At 40.7% G+C, this 23,396-nt stretch overlaps 2 protein-coding genes across 9 annotated transcripts in view; one reads left to right on the top strand and one right to left on the bottom strand.

Annotated features, from left to right (window-relative positions):
* Positions 1–1,600: 1,600 nt before the first annotated feature.
* LOC147153368 (twist-related protein 2-like) lies at positions 1,601–4,224 on the top strand. Of its 2 annotated transcripts, none has more exons than XM_086028895.1 (2): positions 1,601–2,769; positions 3,964–4,224. In XM_086028895.1, the coding sequence occupies exon 1, from the start codon at positions 1,799–1,801 to the stop codon at positions 2,426–2,428; it is 630 nt and encodes a 209-aa protein (XP_085885021.1). In that variant the 5' UTR covers positions 1,601–1,798; the 3' UTR covers positions 2,429–2,769; positions 3,964–4,224. The 2 variants fall into 2 exon arrangements, with proteins under 2 accessions (XP_085885021.1, XP_085885011.1); XM_086028885.1 differs by having other exon boundaries at positions 1,601–2,773.
* Positions 4,225–4,926: 702 nt separating this feature from the next.
* The window catches only part of hdac7a (histone deacetylase 7a), an 83,742-nt gene continuing 65,272 nt past the window's right edge, over positions 4,927–23,396 (bottom strand). For 6 of the 7 annotated variants that reach the window (XM_086028791.1, XM_086028776.1, XM_086028784.1 and 3 more), the window contains 14 exons: positions 22,674–22,905; positions 22,002–22,135; positions 21,660–21,780; positions 20,998–21,047; positions 20,219–20,326; positions 18,102–18,157; positions 17,873–17,960; positions 17,677–17,796; positions 17,491–17,588; positions 12,437–12,555; positions 11,954–12,087; positions 11,686–11,767; positions 10,130–10,268; positions 4,927–7,540 (listed from right to left, as the gene is read on the bottom strand). In XM_086028791.1, coding sequence (XP_085884917.1) covers positions 7,498–7,540; positions 10,130–10,268; positions 11,686–11,767; positions 11,954–12,087; positions 12,437–12,555; positions 17,491–17,588; positions 17,677–17,796; positions 17,873–17,960; positions 18,102–18,157; positions 20,219–20,326; positions 20,998–21,047; positions 21,660–21,780; positions 22,002–22,135; positions 22,674–22,905 — 1,524 coding nt within the window. In that variant the 3' untranslated portion in view covers positions 4,927–7,497. The remainder of the gene's footprint in view (positions 7,541–10,129; positions 10,269–11,685; positions 11,768–11,953; positions 12,088–12,436; positions 12,556–17,490; positions 17,589–17,676; positions 17,797–17,872; positions 17,961–18,101; positions 18,158–20,218; positions 20,327–20,997; positions 21,048–21,659; positions 21,781–22,001; positions 22,136–22,673; positions 22,906–23,396) is intronic. The other variant, XM_086028817.1, reaches the window with a different exon arrangement.

The following is a 23,396-nucleotide window of genomic DNA, read 5'->3' as shown; positions in this document are numbered from 1 at the left end:
ATCCATTTTATCCCAGCTCACTAGCTGGTTTTAACACCACAATTTCTGAATTGTGAAGCAGATGCGCTATCCAGTCAGCTATCGTGCCAATTAGGTGGTCATACAAAACTAAAAGTGTCCATTTCTCTGTGAGTAAGCAAAGTTACAAATCCAGCAGGGCTTTCGAAGCAGTCCACAGTATTTGATCCAAATGTAAATAGTTGAAAAGTAAAGCTGAAATGGTGTTAAACTCAATAGTCCCATGCTTATCTTTTGATGTCAAAACCAAATGTTTTCAGTCACCTCAGAAATAAAATTGGCCTGACTGTTCCAATGCTTTTGGTTGGTCAGTGTGTAACCACTGAACATGATAATTGTTGTTGGTGTTGTAGTTTCAACATAGCTAATAAATCTGACTTGTAAATGTATAGCTTTTAAACTCTGTCCACGGAGCAGGAGTCAGGACTATTCTCCGTGTGTTTGGAAAGGACTGGTGAAGAGTTGTGGCTGCCTGATCAAAAATTCCGCAAACGATTTCTCATGGTGGCCCGTGGCCAGTTCCTGAATAGTTCTGTTTGAAAAATACACTCTTTTGTATTTAGATGCAAAATGCTTATGTTTCATATTAGAGTTAGGTTGAAGACAATTTCCTTATACACAAAAAGCCATTTGCGTGTCATCTGACAAAAGTGTTTTCTTCTCTTGTGGTGGACTTGCGCCATCTTTGGGTTGAGTCACACCGAGGAGGGACCTTCGATAGGAGTTTTTCCACTTAGTCATGAGAAGCCTGCACATCCAAAACCAAACAGTTGTCATTGTGGGGAAAGCATCTTTTCTGGTGATGACGAGCAAAAAATAAAATCACAGACTTTTCTCTCGCGTATGTGCGTCAGGTGGAGTTTTGGACAGCAAAGTCCACGTTGGACGAGTTTCCGAGGCTGGTTTTGGATGAAAGCAACATAATGTCCTGCAGGTCTTTCTTTTCGTTCCGCTCGGCTCTTTCTTTTCTTAAGTGTCTGATTGGACCTCGGTGGTGCGGTGCTGAGCGAACGCCAACTCCTTCCTCCCTCTTGGCCTATGATTAGAAACGAAAGCCAACTAGAATAAAACACGCCATTGTGTTTTCCTTGTTTCTTCTACCAGGACGCTCAAGACTTATTAAACAGCGTTACTCCATCCCCCTGGAATGTTACATGTTAAAAACATCATATGCGGGTATAGTTAATAGAAGAATAGAATGAACGATGCAGTGTTGAGGCAGGGGAGGGGGGGGAGCAGCAACAAGCAAGTATGTGGGGAGGGCGAGTGGGGGGTTGGTGGGACAAGGACATGTTTAGGAGGGAAATCTGGAACCAATATACTTGGTAAGCTTCCATGGCGAGGAGCAAACGTCATTGAGGTTTGATTTGGTTGGCTGTACGAGACACCTTATTCCTTTGATCAAAGTGCCCCAAAGTTTAGGGTTCCTGTTGTAGTTAGCTTTGAAAAAAAAAAAAAAAAAAAAAATAGACCTGCACACCAATCAGTGATTCAGATGGGCGGACTGCCGAACGCTTCGAGGTCCCCTCCCTTTTGTAAAAGTCAGATTCAAGTTTCTGTTGGATCACATACAGCTCGAGGAGCAGCGGGACATGACGACCAATGTGGTGATTACTGGCTGCCTTGCAGTAGTGTGGATGAAGAAGCATGGTGGTAAAGCATAGTTGAACGCTGAGTTTTCACCCTTTGTGAGGAGGAAGACGACGAAACAGTTCCCGACGAAGAGACGAAACAAGAGGACTTGAAAGAAAACCCCCAAAGAAGGAAGCGTTACTCTAGTATGAGAGACGAGGAGCAGACCGGCGCGGATCACCCGGTGGGAGCGGTGGTTTCCAGTGAGGAGAACATCGGGAAACCACCCTCAAACGCCTGTCCTGTCCTTGTGGCAACACCTGGATTCCGCAGGCGGAAACGCCACACAGGCTCACCGGAGGCGGACGACGCCACCACGGTCACATCCATCGACGAGAAGCCCGGCGAAGATGTCCGGATCGATACTCGGACTGGACTGAAAAAACTCAAAAGGAGTCCACAACATTTGCCTTCTTCGTCGGGGCCATCCCTTTCTCCGATTCCAGGTCCAAGTCCTGGAGGGTTATCGCCCCTCGAGGACCCGCATGGCCAGCGCGTGATCGCCAACATCCGAGAGCGCCAGCGGACGCAGTCCCTGAACGAAGCTTTCGCCTCGTTACGTAAAATAATCCCAACGCTCCCTTCGGACAAATTGAGCAAGATTCAGACCCTCAAACTGGCGTCGCGCTACATCGACTTCCTGTACCAGGTTCTTCAGAGCGACGAGATGGATTCAAAGCTGAGCGGCTGTAACTACCTGGCCCACGAGAGACTGAGCTACGCCTTCTCTGTTTGGAGGATGGAGGGGGCCTGGTCTACCATGTCTGCCAGTCACTAGCCTCGTTTTTGACAAAACAATGTTCTCACTTGATTTCAAATGGGTCACCCATTTGACTCACAAGTCTCAGGTTACATCATCGGTTTGGCTCACTGGTGAGGCAAAACTGACTCTTAATGAGAAAATTTCCTTGAAACATCTGGTTTTCAAGCCTAAATACTCGTTTGTTCATTTTTAAGTCTGAGTCGTCTTCCGGGGAATTTTGTTGTTGTTTTGCCTTGAAACAACGATGCTAAATTCCAAATCTTTCTGACAATTTGACCACTTTTTAAACAAGGACACCTCCTAAATGATGTCTCCTCAGCATCATCGTGAGCACCACAACAATCACCACCATCGACGTAGGTATGCATCCTTACATTTTCTGAAAACTTCTTCATGTTCAGGGTCCCAGCTGACCTGGGCTAAAGCCTGGATTGGTCGCCCGGCAGTCAGACCGGCAAACGCATCCAACAAACGTCAGCGCGAAGGCTCGAATTCACGTCCTTTTTGATCATTATCAGCGAGAGTGGAAAAAGCGCCCGTTGCTGCCTGCCAGTCTTCAGTCTCCGCTCAAACCGACCTCCTTCGTTTATTCTCGTGCCAAAGAAACCCTTGCAACTGCTCACAAATTCTTTCCCCTCGTTTGGCCCTAAATGCGCTTGCGTTGCACAAAAAAAAGAGTGCGATAGAGTCGCGGCAAGCTGTCGACGAGGACTAATGAAAACAAACGGCTTTAGGAAAAAAGCGATGAATCATATGTGGTGCCATCAAAGGAGAAGGCCCATGCGGGGGCTCTCCCACTGGGCTCCTATAGACCAACGGGACTGACGGAGGAGGTGAGAGCTGATTTATGTAGCACACATGCATAGGTGTTAACCCCCACCTTCCCTTTTCCTCAATATACAACCCTATATGCACCAATGTCGATTTTCTTAATCAATTCATACAAAGATGTACAAAAGCAACAAATGGCCCATTTTAAGAACTGCTGGGTCTTGACCGCTGATCAGTTTTCTTTGTGGTGGACTAGCCAAGACGCGTACAATGTTTATGTTGTACAAAGCGTTAAAAAGATTTGAACATTTATTGACCACGCCACTTTAAAGAAAGCATCTTTACCACTATCTAGAGTGTCGTCACATCCACAACAATATCCTAATTTGCTGATTTTCAAAATTTTAAAACGTTTTGCCGATGTCTATGCGTTTTCACTTTACACCTGTAGGGGAGCCCAGGAGTTAAAACAAATATTTTTATTCACGGACAGATTTGTTTCTTAAATACACAGCGCAAATACTGTTGGTGATTCTCATGTGTCACGGCTGCTTTATGGTTTGACATTTAAACTAGCATTAATTGTATATATTAAATCGTTACAGAGAAAATGTTTTTATTTCTGATGAATTTTTTTTATGTCTCTCTGAAATTTCAGAAATTGCAAATACACTGCGGTGTTTTCTCTGTGAATGTTGACATTTTAATGAGAAATGTGCCTACTGTTTAAGGAAGAGAGGTGTTTAAAGCATAACCTGTTTGCCTTTCTGTCGTTCCAGCTGCTCAGAAAAGGGATTTTGTTGCACAGCACCATTTCTACTATTCCTAACATGTGGACTTTGGATTGGCAATATCAAGGACGAGGGGACTGTCTACTTATTATTGAGAACATGGACCTGTAAAGAACTGGAGAATGTGCAGCTACATACAGGATCTGTTTCGTCTGTTTTGAAGAGGCATTTTGCCTAACATCGACACATCAGCACAAACTACGTCATTCAAAATCCAAGGGTCCTGACAATAAAGTTCATTTCAACATTTTCATGGCTTATTTTGTTACAGTGGTGATGATGTTGCAACTAGCATTAATCCATGCACCCCACCCTCTTTGTCTCCAGCCTCTTGTTAAACGCTGTCTCACAGTCTCCCCCTTTTCGTTTCACGAGGTCTGCACGCCTTCCTTCGCCTGGTCAGTGAGGAACATTTAATACTGCCAAAAGAACGCGCTTTAATGCACAATTAAAGTCGCTGGGGGTATTTACAGCCTGTTTGGAGACTTAAAAGACACACAGGCACTCCGGTTTTCAGACTCTATATGGTCAAACTAAGTAAGCAGAATTGATATATTTGAATGGTTTATCAAATGCTCACTTCCTAAGGTAAAAACAATCAACCTCTGATTCGTTCTCACAGAGTACTAGCATGTCGCTTCACAGTTATGAAATTTGGGTTTGAATCTTGGCTCCGGCTTTCCCGTGCGGGGTTTGCACCTTGTCCCTGTGCTTGTGGGTTTTCTTTGGCTTTCTCCCACTAAACTAAAACAACAAGAATTGACCGACTTGTTTCCTTTAGACTGAAACTATCGGACACATAGTAACTAGCTAATACGTAATTTTGCATAAATAACAGAACATAATCCAACAAGACAAAAGACATTTATGCAACTTTAGGTTTGCGTTTCAAATGAGTCGAGCATTGTTTTATGCAGCTTTATATTCAGTGGGAAAAAACCCCCCAAGATATTTGTTTTCAAAAAGTATTTCTTTTTAATCAGGAGGAAAAGACAAAAGTACAAAATAGAAAATCTTTCTATACATACATATGGTAAGAAATTGGATGACAATACAACACAAACAGTATAGGTCATTAGGAAAGAATATCATAAAATCCAATTCAACAGTATTACTGCAAGTCCAGTTAGTTATGAGTTACCAATACGCATATACCTACTGAATGCAACAAGGCACGTAGCTGATGTGTATTTTGGTCTTGGAATATTCTATTTACAGTGTATTTCTTAAAAGAAGAGTACACGTGACATCAGCAAAAGAGGCAGTAAGAAGAGGGGAGGCTATTTTAGCCACTGCATAAGACAACAAACATCCTCTGGGATTTTTATGATAACAGATCACACGACAGCACTGCAATTACAGTACACGCACACGCACGCACACGTTTACTTCATGGACACCACATGCTGTGGAAGAGCCACACAAACAACAGTCATTGGTTTAAAGCAGGGGGGTGGGGAACTTATGGCCCGTGAGAGCATTTTATCCCACCGTGGAATTGTAAAAACAAAAACCTCAGATGAACCAACAAATGCTCATAATAAACCATAGACTAATAAACACATATTTCATCATTGCATTATGTTTTTTCATCAATTTAGAGGACTGAAATGAGCCCTGGTAGGAAAAAGGCTCCCAACCCTGACTTGGGCCGGATTTACACTGCATAATTTAAGTGACAATGCTTCGAAAAATCCATGGAATTGGATACCTATGAATCGGAATTAGGCCTCTACCAAATGTGGACAGAAATCCGTTATGAATCGTCTACAATGCTACGTGGGAGATGTGTCCATCATGAAATATGGAAAATTACATATACACATACATACACACACACACACACATAATAGGGACGTCACGATCTTATTTTTTTTGCACCAGTCTGAGTCACCTGATTTTGAGGATCTGCCGCTACAGTCCTGATCCAATACCTTGGCAATGAATAAATATGTAAATAAATGAAAAAATATGTACAATGTACATATTTTTTTCAAGTTTTTAAGTGACTTACAATTCCATGAAGGAAAAAGAATATTACCAAGGGTTTTCCAATGTACTTTCTCTCTAAGCTGTATTTTGCACCAAAGACGCCATTCTCTACAAAAGACTACATTTTGCCATAATAATGATGGCTAGAGTGGTTACGCTCGTTACAGGATTAGGACATAGATTTTCAAAACATGCATTAAAAGAAACAAGTCCAATTTATACAGTGCATTGCTTTTTGTACACAATACTACGGGAAGTCCTCGAATTACGACGCACGCGACATACGATGCTTTCGACTTTACGACGTCCATGCCTCTTCTCTTTTGTCCCCAGCATCATAGTGACTACGTTTACATTCGGTCAATATCCGGTTTAAGGTCTAAATTCCGATTTCTGAAATATTCTGAATAACCCGTTTACATGAATGAGTGGACAGAGTTGCTCCGACATTTGAATAACACACTTTGACGACGACGCACGGCGTCATGACTCAATTTTATATGAAAACATTTCCACGCAGTTCGACTAGGGTGACGTATTCAAGTATAAGATGATCCTTACTTATATGAATGGTCCGCTCAGGTGGCACAGTGGAATGAGAAACGCTATTCAATGCTAATGCTACATCCGTCAAAGCAAACGCTGGTTTACTTCATGGAATAATAAGTTCGACAGTAATTGGGTCCATAGGTGATATTGGGAGGTCATAAGACATTGCAAGTTAAGAATAAATGCAAATTGCATTTGAAAACATCTTTTAAGAGAGTTGGAGCATTGCTTTTACCCAGGCTTTGGAATTTCTTACACTTCACATTAAGGAATGAACAGTGCAATCAAAACACAAGGACTTGTGCCCTTTCAACAAAATTGCAGTTGTATCTTCATTATCTGATAGTGGTTAAACTGCAGTCAGGACATTATTAAAAGTCAAACAAATTCAAAAATGTTCCATAGTCATTCTTATATAAGCATGTATACACACGTGCGCATGCAATGACCGGATGTAAGTCATTTGATGCTGTTGCCGTGTGCTCGACAAAAGGATTTGGGGCGTTAAAGTGGCACGAAGCTGGAGTGGGAGCAATCCAAAGTCCTCCGATGGATGCAGTCCTTGGTCTGAACATAAAGGCAAACTTGAGGCAAGAAAGACAGCATCTGCAACATAGTGCTTGAAGGAGAAGCTTGAAAGTTGTGTACGTGTGTGTTCACAGAGCTGTTGTGCTGCACAAAAGGCACAATTCGTTGTCAGTCAAGTTCAGAAAACATCTTGTATTGCTCTTTGGTGAGGTTTCACAAGGTTGCCGCTGACTGGCTCTCAGCGTTGAGGTGCTTTTACCACATGTGTGTCTGTGTGGCCAGAAGGCAAGATGGATGAATGGATGGATGGATGGATGGATGGATAGGTGGCCGGTTGGGCTGATACTTGGTTGCCCCCGCCGCCCAAAGTCATGCTCGTGAGCAGTGCTGGAGATCCAGTGCTACAAGTGGGGCCAGCCTAGTTCCTGAAGGTGAGTTGAGGGAGGCCATTGGTCACATGGAGTCACTGTCATGTTCCATTGGCTCATCTGGAAGGCTGTGAGAAAGACAGAAAACTGGTGGTCAGCCTCTTTTGTCCACCCGCCCCCCTTTAAAATCTGACCGACGAGCCCTGCCGAGGAGGTGTTTCCCATTACTTTGTGGGGTATGTGAAGCAAGAGCAAAGGAAAGAGCCAAGATGCTGGGAGAGATGCAAAGGTGCGAATCCAGGATTTTTCCCTACTTCCAGATCCATTTTTTTTTTTACAGCGTCTTAAATGTATCAGTGAATCGTCCATGATTTTTCACGACAAGGAGTTGGGTATCTGTAAAAGTGTTAAATGTGGTGCTGATCCAAAAGAGGATTATTCATCCTTGGAAAATCCGTTTTCACTTGATGTATTTATGTGGCCTGTACAGAGGTTTCTCACTGAATAATGCATGATTCATACATCAAAAAAAAAAAAAAAAAAAAGGATAAAACTCGATTATTTTTTCCTGGAATCGCTGGAGCTGGTTGAGAGAGCATGTGACGCATATTGTCACTCCTGCACCTTGTTTTGTGAGGTTTGGCTTGGTTTGGCTAAAAACGAGTGTCTTTTGCTGCTTAACTTATATTCCACAAATGCAAAATGAATCAGAATGTCGCGTTTCAACTAGTGGGCCTGCTGGGAACATATTCTTGAAAAAAATACTTTTGGGTTGACTTCCACTTTAAGTTGAGTCTTGTAGGGTAAGTGACACTTTTTGAAACATCACTGCAATTTGACACGTCGAGTTTCAGCCCGTGCGATCTTATTGGTTGAAAGGTTTTAACTGACACTTGTCAGCAAATCAGAGAATGGTTTCCCAGACCAAATGAAAGGGTTCGGGAGATATGCTGAGAAATAATCATACTATAAAACATGCTGTTTTACTATAATTTCATGGCATTTTTTTAACCGGATCTTCTACAGGCGTTCCCAAAAAGGGCAATTTTTTCTTCATCCGAGTTTCAACATTCTTGGTGTGTTGAAGTGGCTATTCCAACCAGACTTTGTATTTTGTCATTTCTGGGAAATTGTCACATTGCTACATGTTTTACAGTTAAGGCCAAAATTCTTCATATTGTGGATTAATTTCAAGCAGCATTGAATTTTGTTTGGTAATTGTGTATTTTTATGGTCGAAATAAAACAAAGTGGTAACTTGAGTTTAATTTGTGCTTGAGTTTAATATGTGCTGTGACTGATCTTGTAGCTCAATTCACCCGTATTGCAAACTGTGAGTGAGACGTGTGATACTGGACGGATATGTCGTTCTCTGCCGCCTTCTAGTGGTGATGTATCTGAGGCATGCTCACATCTATTCTACCTATTTTGGCTCCTATAAAAGGATTCAATTTAAAATGTATTGCCAATAAAAGTTAACTAAATAAACGCAAAGCATCAAATGCACACAGAATGTATTTTCGAGAAAAGTTAAATACAAATGAACTGTACTTAACTGGATTTTTTAAAAAGTACAAACTATTTGGTTAGACAATACACAGTTTGAACATTTAATGCAGTGATTCTTTTGCCTACCACTAGAGGGAGCCCATGTACCACTAGTGGTACTCATACCGCACTTTAAAAAAACCTTTGGACTAAGCAACAGCTTGTAACTCGGATAACTATTATGTTGATGCACTTGTAAGGCAAAATACCGCTGAAAACTTAACAAAACACAAATTCACTCGAACTGAAAACCTGAGTAGGAATAACTTTTTTAAACTTCCCACCAGCCCCCCACACTACAAACTTCAACTAGGATATTATAGAGACTATTAGCATTTTCCTCTATCTCACATACACCAGGTTTATCGTATGTGTAGAACCGTGTGCACCTTTACACAATACAAGCAGTTACCACCGTCAAAGGAAGACAAAGAAGGAAGGCCTGTTTGTTCTCTAAATGTGTAAACAATAGCAGTAGGAATCCATTTTTTTATTGAAATAAAATCAATTACAAAAAAAAATTAAAAAAAATCGATCACATTTGAATGAAGTATGTGACGAATAGACAAAGCAGGTGAACTCAAACGACCAATGATGTCCCTCGTAAATTCTGTCGGTGTCCTAAGTGCTCTTGCCGCTGAAGGTAAAAAATAAATGAAGAGGAATACATCCATTTGAAACAATGCTAGCAAAGCAATGTGTTTGACTTCAAGAAGACACACAAGCTGCTGCCTCAGCCATTGTCGTAACTCTCTTTCAACCGTAAAACTTCACTATCGGAACCAACCAAATGTGGCCTCCACCTTCAGCCAGGTAATGAGACAAACTAGCCTTGCTCGTACTAGAATGGTTGACGGTAAGGTAAGCTGGTATCTGCTCATTGCATCATGTTTGCATTAATGTCAGAGCGATGGCTTGATGTGCTTCGGTGACGGGCCAAGTCATTGTTGCATGCAACTATGCTCTAATCCACGCTTACATCGGGCGGTTAAAAAGTTATGCAACTGAAAGCATTTTGTGTATCAGTGTGCGTCATGTGTATCAGGGTATCTATTTTTTTTTTTTTTTTTTCTTACCATGTTAGTTCCATCCCAAAGGAGTCAAGTGTGTGGTGTAGTTGTAGTGCGTGAAAATTGGCTGTGAGGTGTTGAGGAGTTGTGAGCCCAGTACCTCTTGCTGGAAAGAACTCCCACAGAGAGCGAGGCCAGAGCGTTGACAGCGTCCGTTTCCTCGCAGTCCCGTCTCTGAGCGGCCAGGTAGGACAGACCCACGGAGCCACTGTATGCCTTCACACTCTGCCAGTACTGACCTGATACACACAACACACACAAATGACTAAATCATGCAGTGGATGTTGACAGAAACAGACATGAGAACAGAGATGCCTCTTTAAAAAGTTCTTCCCCCCCCCAACTTGATTATATTTCTAAAGGTTTTATTTGTTTTTACTTGTTCTTTTCATATTATATAAAATGGAATAGCATGTTATTGTTTTCTGCTGTAAACGGGGAATTTCTCCACTGTGGAATCATTAGTGTTTTTCTTCCTCATTCCCCATGCTTGCTCTCACGCTAATATCTCAAATCATATTTCCCCGTTTAAATGAATTGAAATACTTTTATTCCATTCAAGTCCTCACAAAAAAAGTAACCCAACTTTTTGTACAGTGGTACCTCTACTTACGAGATTAATTGGTTCTGGAAGAAAGTTCTTAAGTAGAAAATTAAAAGTAGAGCCGCGTTTTCCATGTAAATGCCCTAATCCATTTCAAGCCCCCCAATATTCAGACATAAATGTATCAAAACATGTAACAAATACATGTTATAATTAGACTATTGCACAAATGAGAGTTGTGCATAATGTAAAAAAAACAAAACAAAGAATAAAGAATAAAAATGATTTACCTTTTAATTGCTGCCCTCATCACTTCTTGCCCTTTTTGGTTCATGTTCTGTCTCAGAAGTGTTTTTTGCCTGGCGTTTTCTAAACGAACTGATTTAATCACGTGGCGACTGTCGATACATTACGGTCATATTCTTTGGTGAGATCAACCAAACGCATCCCTTTTTCATACTTTTCTATTATCTCTTGCTTTGTTTGTATGGACAAAAAAAGATGTTCTCCTTTTTTTCTTTTCATGCCAGGAAGATGCTAGGCTAGCCACTGGCAGAGAAGGTATGAGTATGTTGCGTTCAGGAAACTCTGGAGCTGCGAGTAGCAGCCCATATTGTATTCTTACCTTTCGCATCCTGAAATTTCTTTCGTAACAAGAGGCAATATTATCCTGTTGAGGCGTTTCGTAACTTGAAAATTTCATATTAAGAGTGGAGGTACCACTGTAACATGGTTTCCCTCGTAAGAAAAATAGCATTCTACGTTATTGTGCTTTACAAAAAATACATAATTACAACATAATTAGAAGTAAACAATTCAACACACACCGCAACATCCCATTTGTTAGCATCTATGGCGTTCTGCACTGTGTGTTAGCTTTAAGCTAGCAAGCTTTCGTAAGGTATGGGTTGGTTAAATACACAATGTCTAATTTTATTAGTTTTATGTTTAAACTTCAACTGGGAATGGTATTAAAGATCTTAAAGCAAGCAGTTTGCCTCGTTTCGGAAGATTTATTCACTGTCTGCTGCTTGTTGGGAAGTTCGCTGCCACCATTTGCCAAAAACCCCTCCGAGCGACTATGTCATAATGGAATACACAGAATTGCTCACTTTGAATTTGTATGACCGTCTGCAGGGAGCGGATAGCATTCGCATTTGGTTTCTGGAGCAGGACCTCTTCTGATAGTGGGTCCTACAGGACAAAAAGGACACAAAAAAGGAGGAAACAACAGAAACCTGTTAGGCTAACACTTATGAATCCAGTTAAGACACAAAAAGTCACGGACATTTCAGCGTTAGTGTAAAGCGGTTGCATGAAGGACCTATTTTTAAAAAAAAGAAAAAAAAAAAAAAAACACCATTACCCAGCGTGCCTCACCTGTGCACCAAGAAGGGCACTGACACAGGCCTCAGATGCATCGCAGATGGCTGTGAGGTCATGACCTCCCTCGAGGGACAACACCAGACGGCCCCCTGCTAGAGACATCAGCTGGCGAGTCAGGAAGCTGAAACCTGGGCGACACAACACACACAAATAATGAGATACAGTGACGTTTGCCTTGCTGTCTTGACGTAGGTTTTACTACACTTCCCAATATTTGTTTAAGACAAGTACATATTTTGACCTCCCGCTGCACTACGCCAAAAAGCAGTCACTGTAATTATGGTCACATCAGAGATGCAGTCAGGGATGCTTGAACACACAACTTCTGCTTTGCAGGCTAAATTTGACAGCGGCTATAATAATCTATTAATACCTCTCTCGGGACGCAGAAATGAAAGTCACTGGTTGTTCAGAAAACAGTGTTGCTTTAAAAAAAAAAAACAGAGGGCGGAGCATGTGGTGAGAGGCCTCGCTTACATTTGGCAGAGACCTTGTACCCTCCAAGAGGTGCGGGGTTGCCCTCGGCAGCGTCAAACCCGGCGGAAACCAGAACGACGTCTGGGGCAAACTCCTGGGCGATGGGCATCATCACAGTCCTGCAGGTGCAAAAAGTCATACAAAGTCCACTTGTCATCATTTGTCGTCAATTAGCCATTGTACCATTTGGCAGGGCATTACACAAATGATTCAGCAAAATAATGCATGGTCTGAAGTCTTGTGCAAAAAGGCTCTGTGCCTTCACAAGCTCTGTGCACAAGAGCACCTGTAATACCACAGTTGAAACAGTAATATTTTGCCACATACAATGAAAATTGTGTCTACTGAGTGCACAGTAATAAGCTGCGCCCACTAAATGTAAAAATCCTCATGGGATGGTCACATTTATTTAACGTGACCCTGCTCACCAAATCCACTGAATTCTGTCTTAGGTCTCAGTGTTGAAGAAAAGCAGCACAGCTTCACAAAGCAGATCTGAATACTCAATGGAACAATATAACAAACGCATTAGGATTGTAGCTGGTCTCCTGTCTCGTTACCTTGCCAAGAAAAGAGTGACGCGTGATACATGACAATTTTGAGTCCATAGAATACGGATTCGTTTTTTGACAAGATTTTTCAATGCCGATACTTTGTGTGGTTTTTTTTTTATCTCCAATGAAACACATGACAATAATTGACCATGTAACCATTTTAATGTGCTTTGTTCATAAGTTATAACAAATTCAATTACTTCATTTTTAGGACGGATATGCAAAACAGTAAACCTCTGAAGGCCCTTCAACTTCAGACTAGTAGCCATCATTACACTCAAAAGAATGAAATGAGAGGAGTGTCAATATTGAATACACAAATAATTAAAAAATATGAAAGAAAAAAAAAATAGTAATGACATTTAAAAAAAGACATTTTACTGTGTCAAATTATATCTTTTAGGGAGCATGGTTTTTAAATCAGACAGACAGAATGACAATACAGCAATATATGTAATATAACAACAATAATGCAAAAAAAATAAAGTGTGAATATGTTTTCACTTTTACAGTGCAAAATTGGTGTTCAGGAACAGCAGTGGATTTACAATTGCTGTCAGCCCACAAGCCTTGCATCTCTTGTATAGCCTCCATTTGTCCTGCCACATCCTGTGACGTTCCATGTCCCCAGTCAGTGAGGCCACGGCGTGCGGCAGCACACCAGAGTGTGGCACTCTAAATAACCTAACAGCACATTCCGACACTGTGATTTTCAGAACGCTTGGAGTGTAGCAGACCGCGCTTGGAGTTCATTTCCGAACAAAGCTCTTCATATCGATACTTTATGAGTCGCTACCTAATTGATACTCGTGAAAGTACTGATATATATCGATACCGCAGAATCGGTAAGCCCATCATTACCAAGTAAATACAAGAGGCCCTTGTTCTCCTTCATCGACATTGTTTTTTTTGTTGTTTTGTTTTATGAGCCATGTGTTCCAATGTGACGTGGTATTTGCTGTTTTCCACAGTACTATCTTAAATTGGAAAACAAAACACATCAAATCAAGGTGGGTAGAGCTGAGCCAAGCTGAGCGGATAATAAGGCCATCTGACTGGTCTCATACACAGTGCATCAAACAGTGGGACTTTCATTCTATAGTATCTGAGAGCAACACTCGTCTTTGATTGTTGCTCTGTGCTTGTGAAAAAAAAGGTTGAAGGTTTCCATTGTACTGAACATTTTGGGAAGAGTGGAAGGCTGTTGGCGAGACTCGCCTTAAGCTCAGAGCAGTCGGCAAAGTTCAAAGCCAGCGTGAGCGAGTATGTTTCCTATTAGAGGCCTGTCACTCTCCTCACGTCATTGACAACATAGAGAAAAAGAGGAAAACAGTCCATCTGGGATCCATTTACCTTCATTATTCTGCCTGGGGACTTTGGAGACTCCCTCCCGCCCCTCGCTCATCCCCCCCCCCAACCCCCTCCCATCATCTTCTTTGTACACACGCACGCACAAACACACGTAAACACATGCTGCTGTCATGACTGCATGCAGATGGACAACATGAGCTCATAGACTAAATTGAGAGCACGCTGAGATAAAGAGTGCATTCCCCTACTCAAATAAAAACAACCAAACACACACAAAACACAAAGGTCAAACCAAAAAATCATCAGGAAAAATTATAATGCCACACAGAAATATATGCAAATATTAGTATTGTCGCGATGTCAAAAAGTTGACTTCAGTACTACGCCTGCGTAAAGTACCTTGATACAGATACTGAAACGATACCATGACAAAAACTTACATTTCACACCCAAACAACATGTATCACTTCAAACAATTACCGTAAGGATACTAATTTAACAAAAGTTTTGATTTTAAAAAATAAGAAACAATTTAAACACTTCAGAAGAACTAAAACATATTCAACATTTTTAACACTATTAATAATTTCCAGAAGTGGGATGAAACAGTCCGTCCATTTGGGACCACTTTGTGGACGGTTGGACGGAGGACAAGAACTCTTTTAAAAAGGTCGGAATAAGCAAGAACGGAGGTAGGTTTTCGTCCGTCCCTCTAACGGGTCCCTGACCGGGTCAAGTACCGGCTGACGTATTGTGTTGGGTTCTTTTAAAAAGGAAGACTGCCTGCTAAGCCTGCACAACACCCGAGTGCTCTTTTTCATGGGCGTTCCCTCCCTGCAGTATTGTTTTCACATGCATAGTCTGCCCTCTAGTGGACGTCCATTTCACTGACAGGGAAAAAAAAACACTGAAAGCTATGTCCTGGAAGTGGAAGACGTTCGTTCTCCTACTAAAATAACATTGCCTTATTTTGCAATATTTTTTTATTGCAAAATAATAAATATAAATAAAAAGTGAAAACGTGTAACAAAACCCAATAGTACTGTCTTGTTAGCTCGTGATGTCCCTTGGCTTGCTCTGGTCCCATCATCATCATCATCATCATCCCATCACAACGGTGGTTGCTGGCAGCTAAAAAGCGGTCTTATTTAAACAGTTGTAAACAATTCAATCCACTGAATCCTGGATCCACTGGATCCACTGTGATGCACGGACGCTTTTTTTTTTTTTTTTAGGTGGTGGGGGGAGCGGACCGACGGAATGTAAGGACGGAAGCACTTTAAAAGGATGAGGACGGAGGATAATTTTTATGAATAAGGACGGAGGGACGAGGACGGAAGGGCACCCGGGTCGCGGATGGAGGACGGACCGGCAAAAAAGGGTCAAGTGCCCAGCTCTGATCATTTCATATACCTTTAGCTACATACATAATATATAACATATAATAATATATAAAATGTGTGCATACATGTACAAAAGTATCAAAAGGTTTGTTGTTTTTAAGGTTTAATGCATTGATGGAGTTGTTTCTGTCTGAGTTTGAAATGTCCTACTCTGTTTGAATGCACCAAGCATCTTGTGCCAATCGTAAGTGACGTCAATGTTCACTCCCGTTATGATCCTCTCCACTTGAACAACAAAGGTTGAATGAATTCCAAACAATAAGATAAATGTTCAATTACAACCATCTGTCCGTTACATGGCACGAGTGATCCGAGAGTGATCCACATGCTTTCGTTTCGTCTTTCACACACACAATAGATATCCTTCCAGGGTTTAAGCTTGCCATCGCTTAATAGTTCGGGACCCAACCGGCACCGGCCATATACAGTACATGTTGTGTTTTAAAACAGAACCCAGTGCCACGTTGGTGGTAACTGAAGGGCAAGAGGTGTGTGGTGGGGGTTGGTGATTGAATAAAGGGGATGCGTAGAACGATGGAGAGAAAAAAAAGATGTGTTGAACTCAACGCATAGCCAAATTGTGACCGAGGAAATGTATTTCACTAAATGCATTTCCCAATATGGAGGAGAGAAGCCAGTTTTCCTTGGGCTTGGGTGCATCAGACCACCAGAAAGCCGAGTTTAATTTTATAGGTGCCAACCACCCACATATGACAATTATCCAGCCAACCATCAGGAAGTAACAGCTCACAAGACCTGGGGAACATGTACTGCCAGAAAGTTATTAGTCAAAGGGAGAGGCTGACTCAAACTGTGCAAGTGACATCATCAAATACGCACAAGGTACATCAGAGTATTGTGAAATTGAGCTGTGAGTCTCTAAAAGCATGTTTGCTGACTCACTGTGCAGAGATAGAGAACAACTAATACCTTGTTGGTTATTATGATTAATGTAACAATCAGTTCACTTTATGGGCAAACAACCAGTACCGTAGTTAGTACAGTAGAAATATTACTACTATGGAACAAAACTTTTTTGTTTTAATTAATTTTGGCAATCGTGGCTCTAATATTCCCATCAATATGGTTATGCTATGGTGGTATTGTATGTAAATGATCAATTATCTAATACATGCCTACACAGTGAATCCCCCCCAAATAGGGACTGAGCCCTGCTGCTAATAGAACAAATCCACTAATTGACGCCTCCCCTAAAAGGGTCTATTTGTAATTGCAACAAGATGGCAGCAAAGGACTACATTTGTCTAAGTGAAGCTCCCCAACTCACTTCAAATTATTTCCTTGGAAGCAAGATTACACCAGGAGGATAGGGACCACAAATATAATTTGAGAATCGGGGACCTGTGAAATATGCATGGGTTCACTGTATCTTACTACTTGGCACCAGGCAGCAGAAACTGCACTTCAATCAGTTATTTTGCTCCCTAAATTGGTTGTCATTTCAAACAAAAGAGAAAGTAAACCGTAAGAGAAGAATGTTTATTGGAAACACAGTAATTTAGTATAAAGCTACACTACGTAGAGTTTTTAAAGTGAACAAAGTGAATTGTGTGAGACTGGTGAAGTTGATATTTCACTTTATCTCCATCCCTTCAGAGTTTACATGCACAAAGCTGTAGTAGGTCTGTTAGATTCTGAAAGTCAGTGTGTGCATTTCGATTTGACTTTATTTGACCATTTCGTTCTGTTTTTCCGAGCAAGTATTCCCTTTTCTTGTGTATGTATGTATTATCTCATTCATAAGAAGCAGCAGTGTTTTTTCTACCTGAATGCAGCAAGGTACTCTGCATCCCCCATGGGAGGGTCCAGTCCTCCTGTCCATGCCACATTCACGTTAAAGCCCTCCCCAGCACCTAAGCCAACCTAAAACGGGAAAAAAAAAAAAAAAAAAATGTACCGGTAGTCAGAATTGATAACATTCTTGTACATTGGGCCAAGATATGACACCCACCTCAGCTGGTGATCCACTGCCAGGAAAGAAGTTGCCATGATCATAGCGATGAAGCGACATGTAAAGGACATTTGGGTCACTGTAGAAAACTTCCTGGGTCCCGTTACCATGGTGAACATCCTGGCAACATAGAATACATTTTGAACACCACTTTTAACCCAGGATGTAGTAAATCAATCAAAGGTGATAATCTTACCCAATCAACAATGAGGATTTTGCTGACACTGAGCTTCTGTTGGAGTTGTTTGGCAGCAATAGCCACTGAATTAAAGTAGCAGAAACCCCTGTAAAGACAGATTGATGGCTTCAGTTAAGTTGAGGATAACAGAATGGAAAGACCGCAGTGGTTTGACCTGTTGAAGAAGTCTGACTGTCTTCATGATGTTTATCTTAATAATAGAGGATTCAATCCCACATAAACTTACATTGGGTTGGAGGGGTCTGCATGGTGCCCTGGTGGTCTGACCACAGCAAATCCATTCTGTTTGGAAAAGAAGTTATGAATAAGCTTGTCCCTCCAAAAAACAACAACGAATAAAAGTCCTCTTTGAAGTACTCGGCTGCTGCCGGCTTCGTGTTTGTAGGATCTTAATCAATGCCAGCGTTAAATTAGCGATTATGTTGATGTGAGTGTGCAATAGTAATATAAGGTACAATACAACTTGAACGAAGCGGTGCCTGGGAACTCAAACAAGCTGACGTGTTTTTTTTTTTTTAACCTCCTCTAAAGCCCGATAGCGACGATATATATCTTACCTGCTTACACATGTTCGAATAGGAGTAAGGGGAAGGATAAACGTAACTATTTCTACCCCGAATATATATTTCATTATTAATATATCCCAGTGTTTAGGAGTAATTATATCTATACATAAAATAAAATATTATACTATACACAATATTCTATTGTATAATACATCATAACAATGAGCTGTCCATAATAATTTAACAATTTTCAGTGTCACTAACCCATATATAAAATAATTCTCACAATCATTTTCTAGGTACTAAATAAAACATGTTAAACCCTTATTTTCCCCATAAGAGTGAATTATTCATTTAGTATTTGTACTTAGCAATATTATGACCTTATCTTACCTATACCATCAAAACTGGAGTAATAAGTGCAGTCATGCTACAGCTATTTTCCTACTCTGTGCTTAACCCTGTCCCTCCTCTTCGCTATACCTCTCCCCAATATTTAATATTTATTTTTGAACCGATTGATGCTTGGACATTGTTGAAGTTCCCCATTTAGTCTGCACTATATTTTCATCCCACAGAGAGAAACACAAAATCTTTTTATCGTTGTGTTTGGCTATTTTGTCTTTAAATGTAACTTCCCCCTGAAATGATGACCTCCCTCTTGTTCAGAAAACATATTCTGTATATGACCTGGTAGCAAATTATGCCTGGCTTTATAAATTATGCATTATAATATTTTAAAATTAATTGTGCCGTTTTAAATTCGACAAGATCAGCAAATATTCGTACTTTGGACTGAAGAAAGAACTGGTTTGTGTTGTGAAGAAACCCGACATTACAGGCGATTCTCGTTGCTCTTTTTTGCAGTATGTACAATGGTTGGAAGGCACTTTTATAAGTGTTTACCCAGACTTCTGAACAGTAATTTAAATAGGGTAATAGTCACGATGAAGACATTTATGGTTGAGTGGATTAAGTTGCATAATGGATTATAATTCGATGCAAGGCATCAATCTTTTTTGTTAACTCCTGTGCAGGTATGGATGGAGGCTCCGAGCAATACTTTTAGAAATTGAACATTCATTATTTTCTGCAACTTTTTGCAACATTGAATGACCCCTCATGAAAAAAAAAAACAATATTCGGGCTGTGCGCCAACTGTCGCAAGGCTTCGTAGCTGACTCTGATATTTTTGTATACATTATGTAGCGACATAAGAACGCCTGAATAAGAGTCTGATAAAGTGCAGTTCTTTACTGTGGTAAGTACAAATAATTGTTAGAATTGTTAAAAAAAAAAAAAAAAAAAGTTCACAGAGCACATGCTTCTCATTATATTGTGCTAGACAGTTATTTACTTTTATACAATACCGTCCCCACCCCTACGGAGATAACTTCACCAGGTGCCACTGATAAAACCTGCAGAATTTTTTTTTATAATAGCATTCTTTCTGGCTCTTGGCTCCATTTACATCATGATACCAATGAAATGGAATTCAATCTTGACTTTGGAGTAATAAAATAATAACAACTAATAACTAATAAAAACTATGCTTTTACCTCATACCTTTGGTTAAGGTCGTTTAAAGCATTTTTAAAATAAGTTTTCCCACGTTCTTTTAGTCATTTTAGTAAGAGACTTTTTAATTTCTTCATTTGCTTTTAAATGTCTTCAACTCTTTTGTTTGCTTTTAAATGTTGTATTTTTAATTATGTGAGATACACTGAGTTACCTTGAGTATGAAATGCGTTGTAGAATTTAAAATAACTTGCATACTAATACTACTAATAATAATATCAACAACAAAAGTTAAAGGGAAAAAAAAAATCATTCTCACCTTGAGTTCACCCTTGGCAACTCTGATAGCCAGCTCGACAACACTCCCGGCAGCCATGCGTGACGCTGTGGACGTGTGAGACTCATTCCAAATGGTGTCGTTGTCAACCTGCAGCACAAATGACACCAACACAACAAATCAATGCTCATGCACGACTATCCATCAGGCTTCTTTCCACTCTTTCCAAGGTTAAATTCAAACACATCAGACGTTGAGCTTCTGCAGTACTTTGCAGCTGTGGTAAATTATACTTTACACTTCTAGCAATAGTAAACACATACTCAAGATGATTGTTTCAACCGAGCACATTAAAAAAAAGTATTGTCCTATAATAAATATTGTTGTTTCTTAACTCATTCACTGCCGGACATTTTCAGACCCTCTTTTATGCTAACCTTTGAAAAAATTTGAAAAAAAATATAAATAAATTCCTGGGATTGAATGGGTGGACTGTGAAAAGACAAATACATTTGTCAATGGTGGTGAATGAGTTAATTCAGTTTTTTCCATTTCAAGACAAGATTCATTTTTGTTCTTTCATGTAAAAATAGCACAACTGTCCTTCTGACTCAACAATCTGTACTGTACTGTGCATTCCTGAGTCCTAGACATCTTGTTTTGATTAGTAATGGTCAGGGGTTGGCAAGCAAACATTTGCTACACTCTGAAAAAGCTGTCTTTTTATTATTCCTTTGCACTGCATTTCATGTCAACTAAATGATTTTATTTCATCAATGCAGAGAACGTACAATGTGAATGCAACTGTGTTTGAAACTTACCCCTACACCTCCACATGGTAACATGACAAACATCCTTTGAGAGAGAATTCCTGAGGAACAAACACTTTACATCAGTCAAATATTACAATACATTTTTTCTAAATCTATAAATGCTAAGTAGATATTGCCGAGGCTGACTTGACAACTCCAAAAAGTGAGGTTATTAAAATACATAAAAGAATAATATAATTGTTTAGTGTGACGCAGTTGTATCACATTTACAGTGCTGAAGAACTCCTCATTTAGCACTAAATTATAAGAATGGCTAGAATTAAAATCGATGCTAAAGTTGGGTGGCACAGTGGACGGATGGTTAGCACATCTGCCTCACAGTTCTGAGGTTTGAGCTTCGAATTTGAGCACCAGCCTTTCTGTGTGGGGTTTCATTGTTCTTCCCATGCTTGTGTGTGTTTCCTCTGGGTACTCTATCTTCCTCCCACATTTCCAAAACATGTTTATTCGGTTAATTGAAGACTCTTAATTGCCTGTGGCGTAAGTGTGAATGGTTGCTTCATCTATCTGCGTCCTGCAATTGGCCAGTAAGCAGTTCAGGGTGTAACTTTCAACCAAAATTGTCTGGAATAGGCTCCAGGTCACCTCCCACCTTGGTGTTGATAAGCGGTGCAGAAAACGGATAGATGGCTGTTTTAGCTGTAGCATACCTGCCAGTTTGCGGTTGTCCAGTTTGAGCCTGTTGAGCGGGTTAGTGCCATAGAGCAAAACATGGCGCTCTGTATGGACCGACTGCAGCTCTTCCAAAGTAGCCTTGCGGCCACGAATGCTCTGCGACAACACAGGGAGGGTGGTCATCAGATGTAATCATGACAATGTGTTATTAGCTTCAATGTATTATTCAATTCCTGAGGATTAAAAAAAAAACAACTTTAGTCAACAAAGTGGTTTACTGTTAATCTGATAGCTTCTAGGTTTGAACTATAAAAGAGAAAACAAGTATCACTTTCTACTGAGCACTAATGAGACAGTGTGCGCGTCTTGTGTCATACCTCACACTGCCCCCTCAGGCCCCTCTCCTGTAGTCGGGACCAGATGCTCTGTATTCTCCCAGCATGCTCTGGGTGATTGCTGTTGTCTCCACAGGCACACTGGTGCTTCAGCATCTGAGAATCATACACCAGGCCTGCACATGCAAAATTACCTCATATGTAGATTTCACAAAGACTGTCTCAGTGATCACTATATCTCTCTGATCAGGTTTCATGTTCAATCAGGCTTTGGTTGAAATGACGGTAAAATAAAATTAAAGTGGAAATCAACCCAAACACGTTTTTCTTAAGAATATGTTCCCAGCGGGCCCACTAGTTGAAACACGGCATTCTGATTAATATTGCGTTTGTGCAATATGAGTTAAGCAACAAAGAAAAACCCGTTTTTAGCCATCTCAGGGGGCGGCCATTTTGTCACTTCTGTCGACTGAAAATGACATCACAACCGCTCAGGGCTCAGGTAACGACCAATCACAGCTCATCTGTTTTCTGAAGCTGAGCTGTGATTGCCCCCAGAGATGGCTAAAAACGAGTGGATTAACTCTTATTCCACAAATGCAATATTTATCAGAATGCCTTGTTTCAAGTAGTAGGCTTGCATAGAACATACTCTTGAAAAAAATATGTTTGGGTTGACTTCCACTTTAAGGAAAGCCCTAATGTGCCACTCACCAGTGGTGAAGCGTGATTTGCTGCTAGTCTCCTGCCCGCTGAGGCTCAGAGGTTTTTCGGGCAGAGTGAGAGATGTGGAGGCCGGCGAGGACTGCGTACGAGACAGTGGCCGATGCACACCCAACGCGCCACAGACCGCACCGCCTCCGCCACTATGTAGCATCGGTACCGCCAGTGTCTCCATCTGTCGATGCAACTTCTGCAGCTGCTTCTGCTGTTCCCACAGTAATGACTATAAAACATGAGCGGTCAAGACACGACAAGGCACATTGTAACAGGTAGTACAGTCCACATAATGTCACATACGAGAAGGACAAAAGGGGAAAATCAGCAATACCGGGGATCATGGGAACTCTAAAACAAAGTCGGACAAAAATCAAAAAAGCAAACAAAACAAGGTCTACACAAAGCAATTTGCTATAACATTTCCCTCGTCTTTCAGTTTGTATTTTGTTTTGTTGAATGTTCTCCTTTTCACAAGGGTGCCCATGACTATAAGTCCGAAACAAATGATGACAATGATGAAGTAAAATGGAACTGCCAAAATTTAACTAAATGCGATTTATCATAGTTTACAATTTGATTGCTTTTTTAAGTTTCACATTTAACTTTTGCTTGCACAAATTTACTGTGCTAAAACTGACTTCAAAGATTAAAAGTGCTTTATTCAAAAGTTTTAAAATGGTCGGCCCCTGGCAAAGGGGAATCATTTTTATTGAGGGC

The sequence above is a fragment of the Filicampus tigris genome, chromosome 1 (genome assembly GCF_054856515.1).
Source record: "Filicampus tigris isolate MCC_2025a chromosome 1, RoL_Ftig_1.0, whole genome shotgun sequence".
Lineage (NCBI taxonomy): Eukaryota > Metazoa > Chordata > Actinopteri > Syngnathiformes > Syngnathidae > Filicampus > Filicampus tigris.
This window is presented reverse-complemented; position numbering and strand designations above follow the sequence as displayed.

Bases quoted from the DNA above. Each gene is read 5' to 3' on its own strand.
- LOC147153368 (XM_086028895.1), top strand. From the start codon at position 1,799: ATGAGAGACGAGGAGCAGACCGGCGCGGATCACCCGGTGGGAGCGGTG.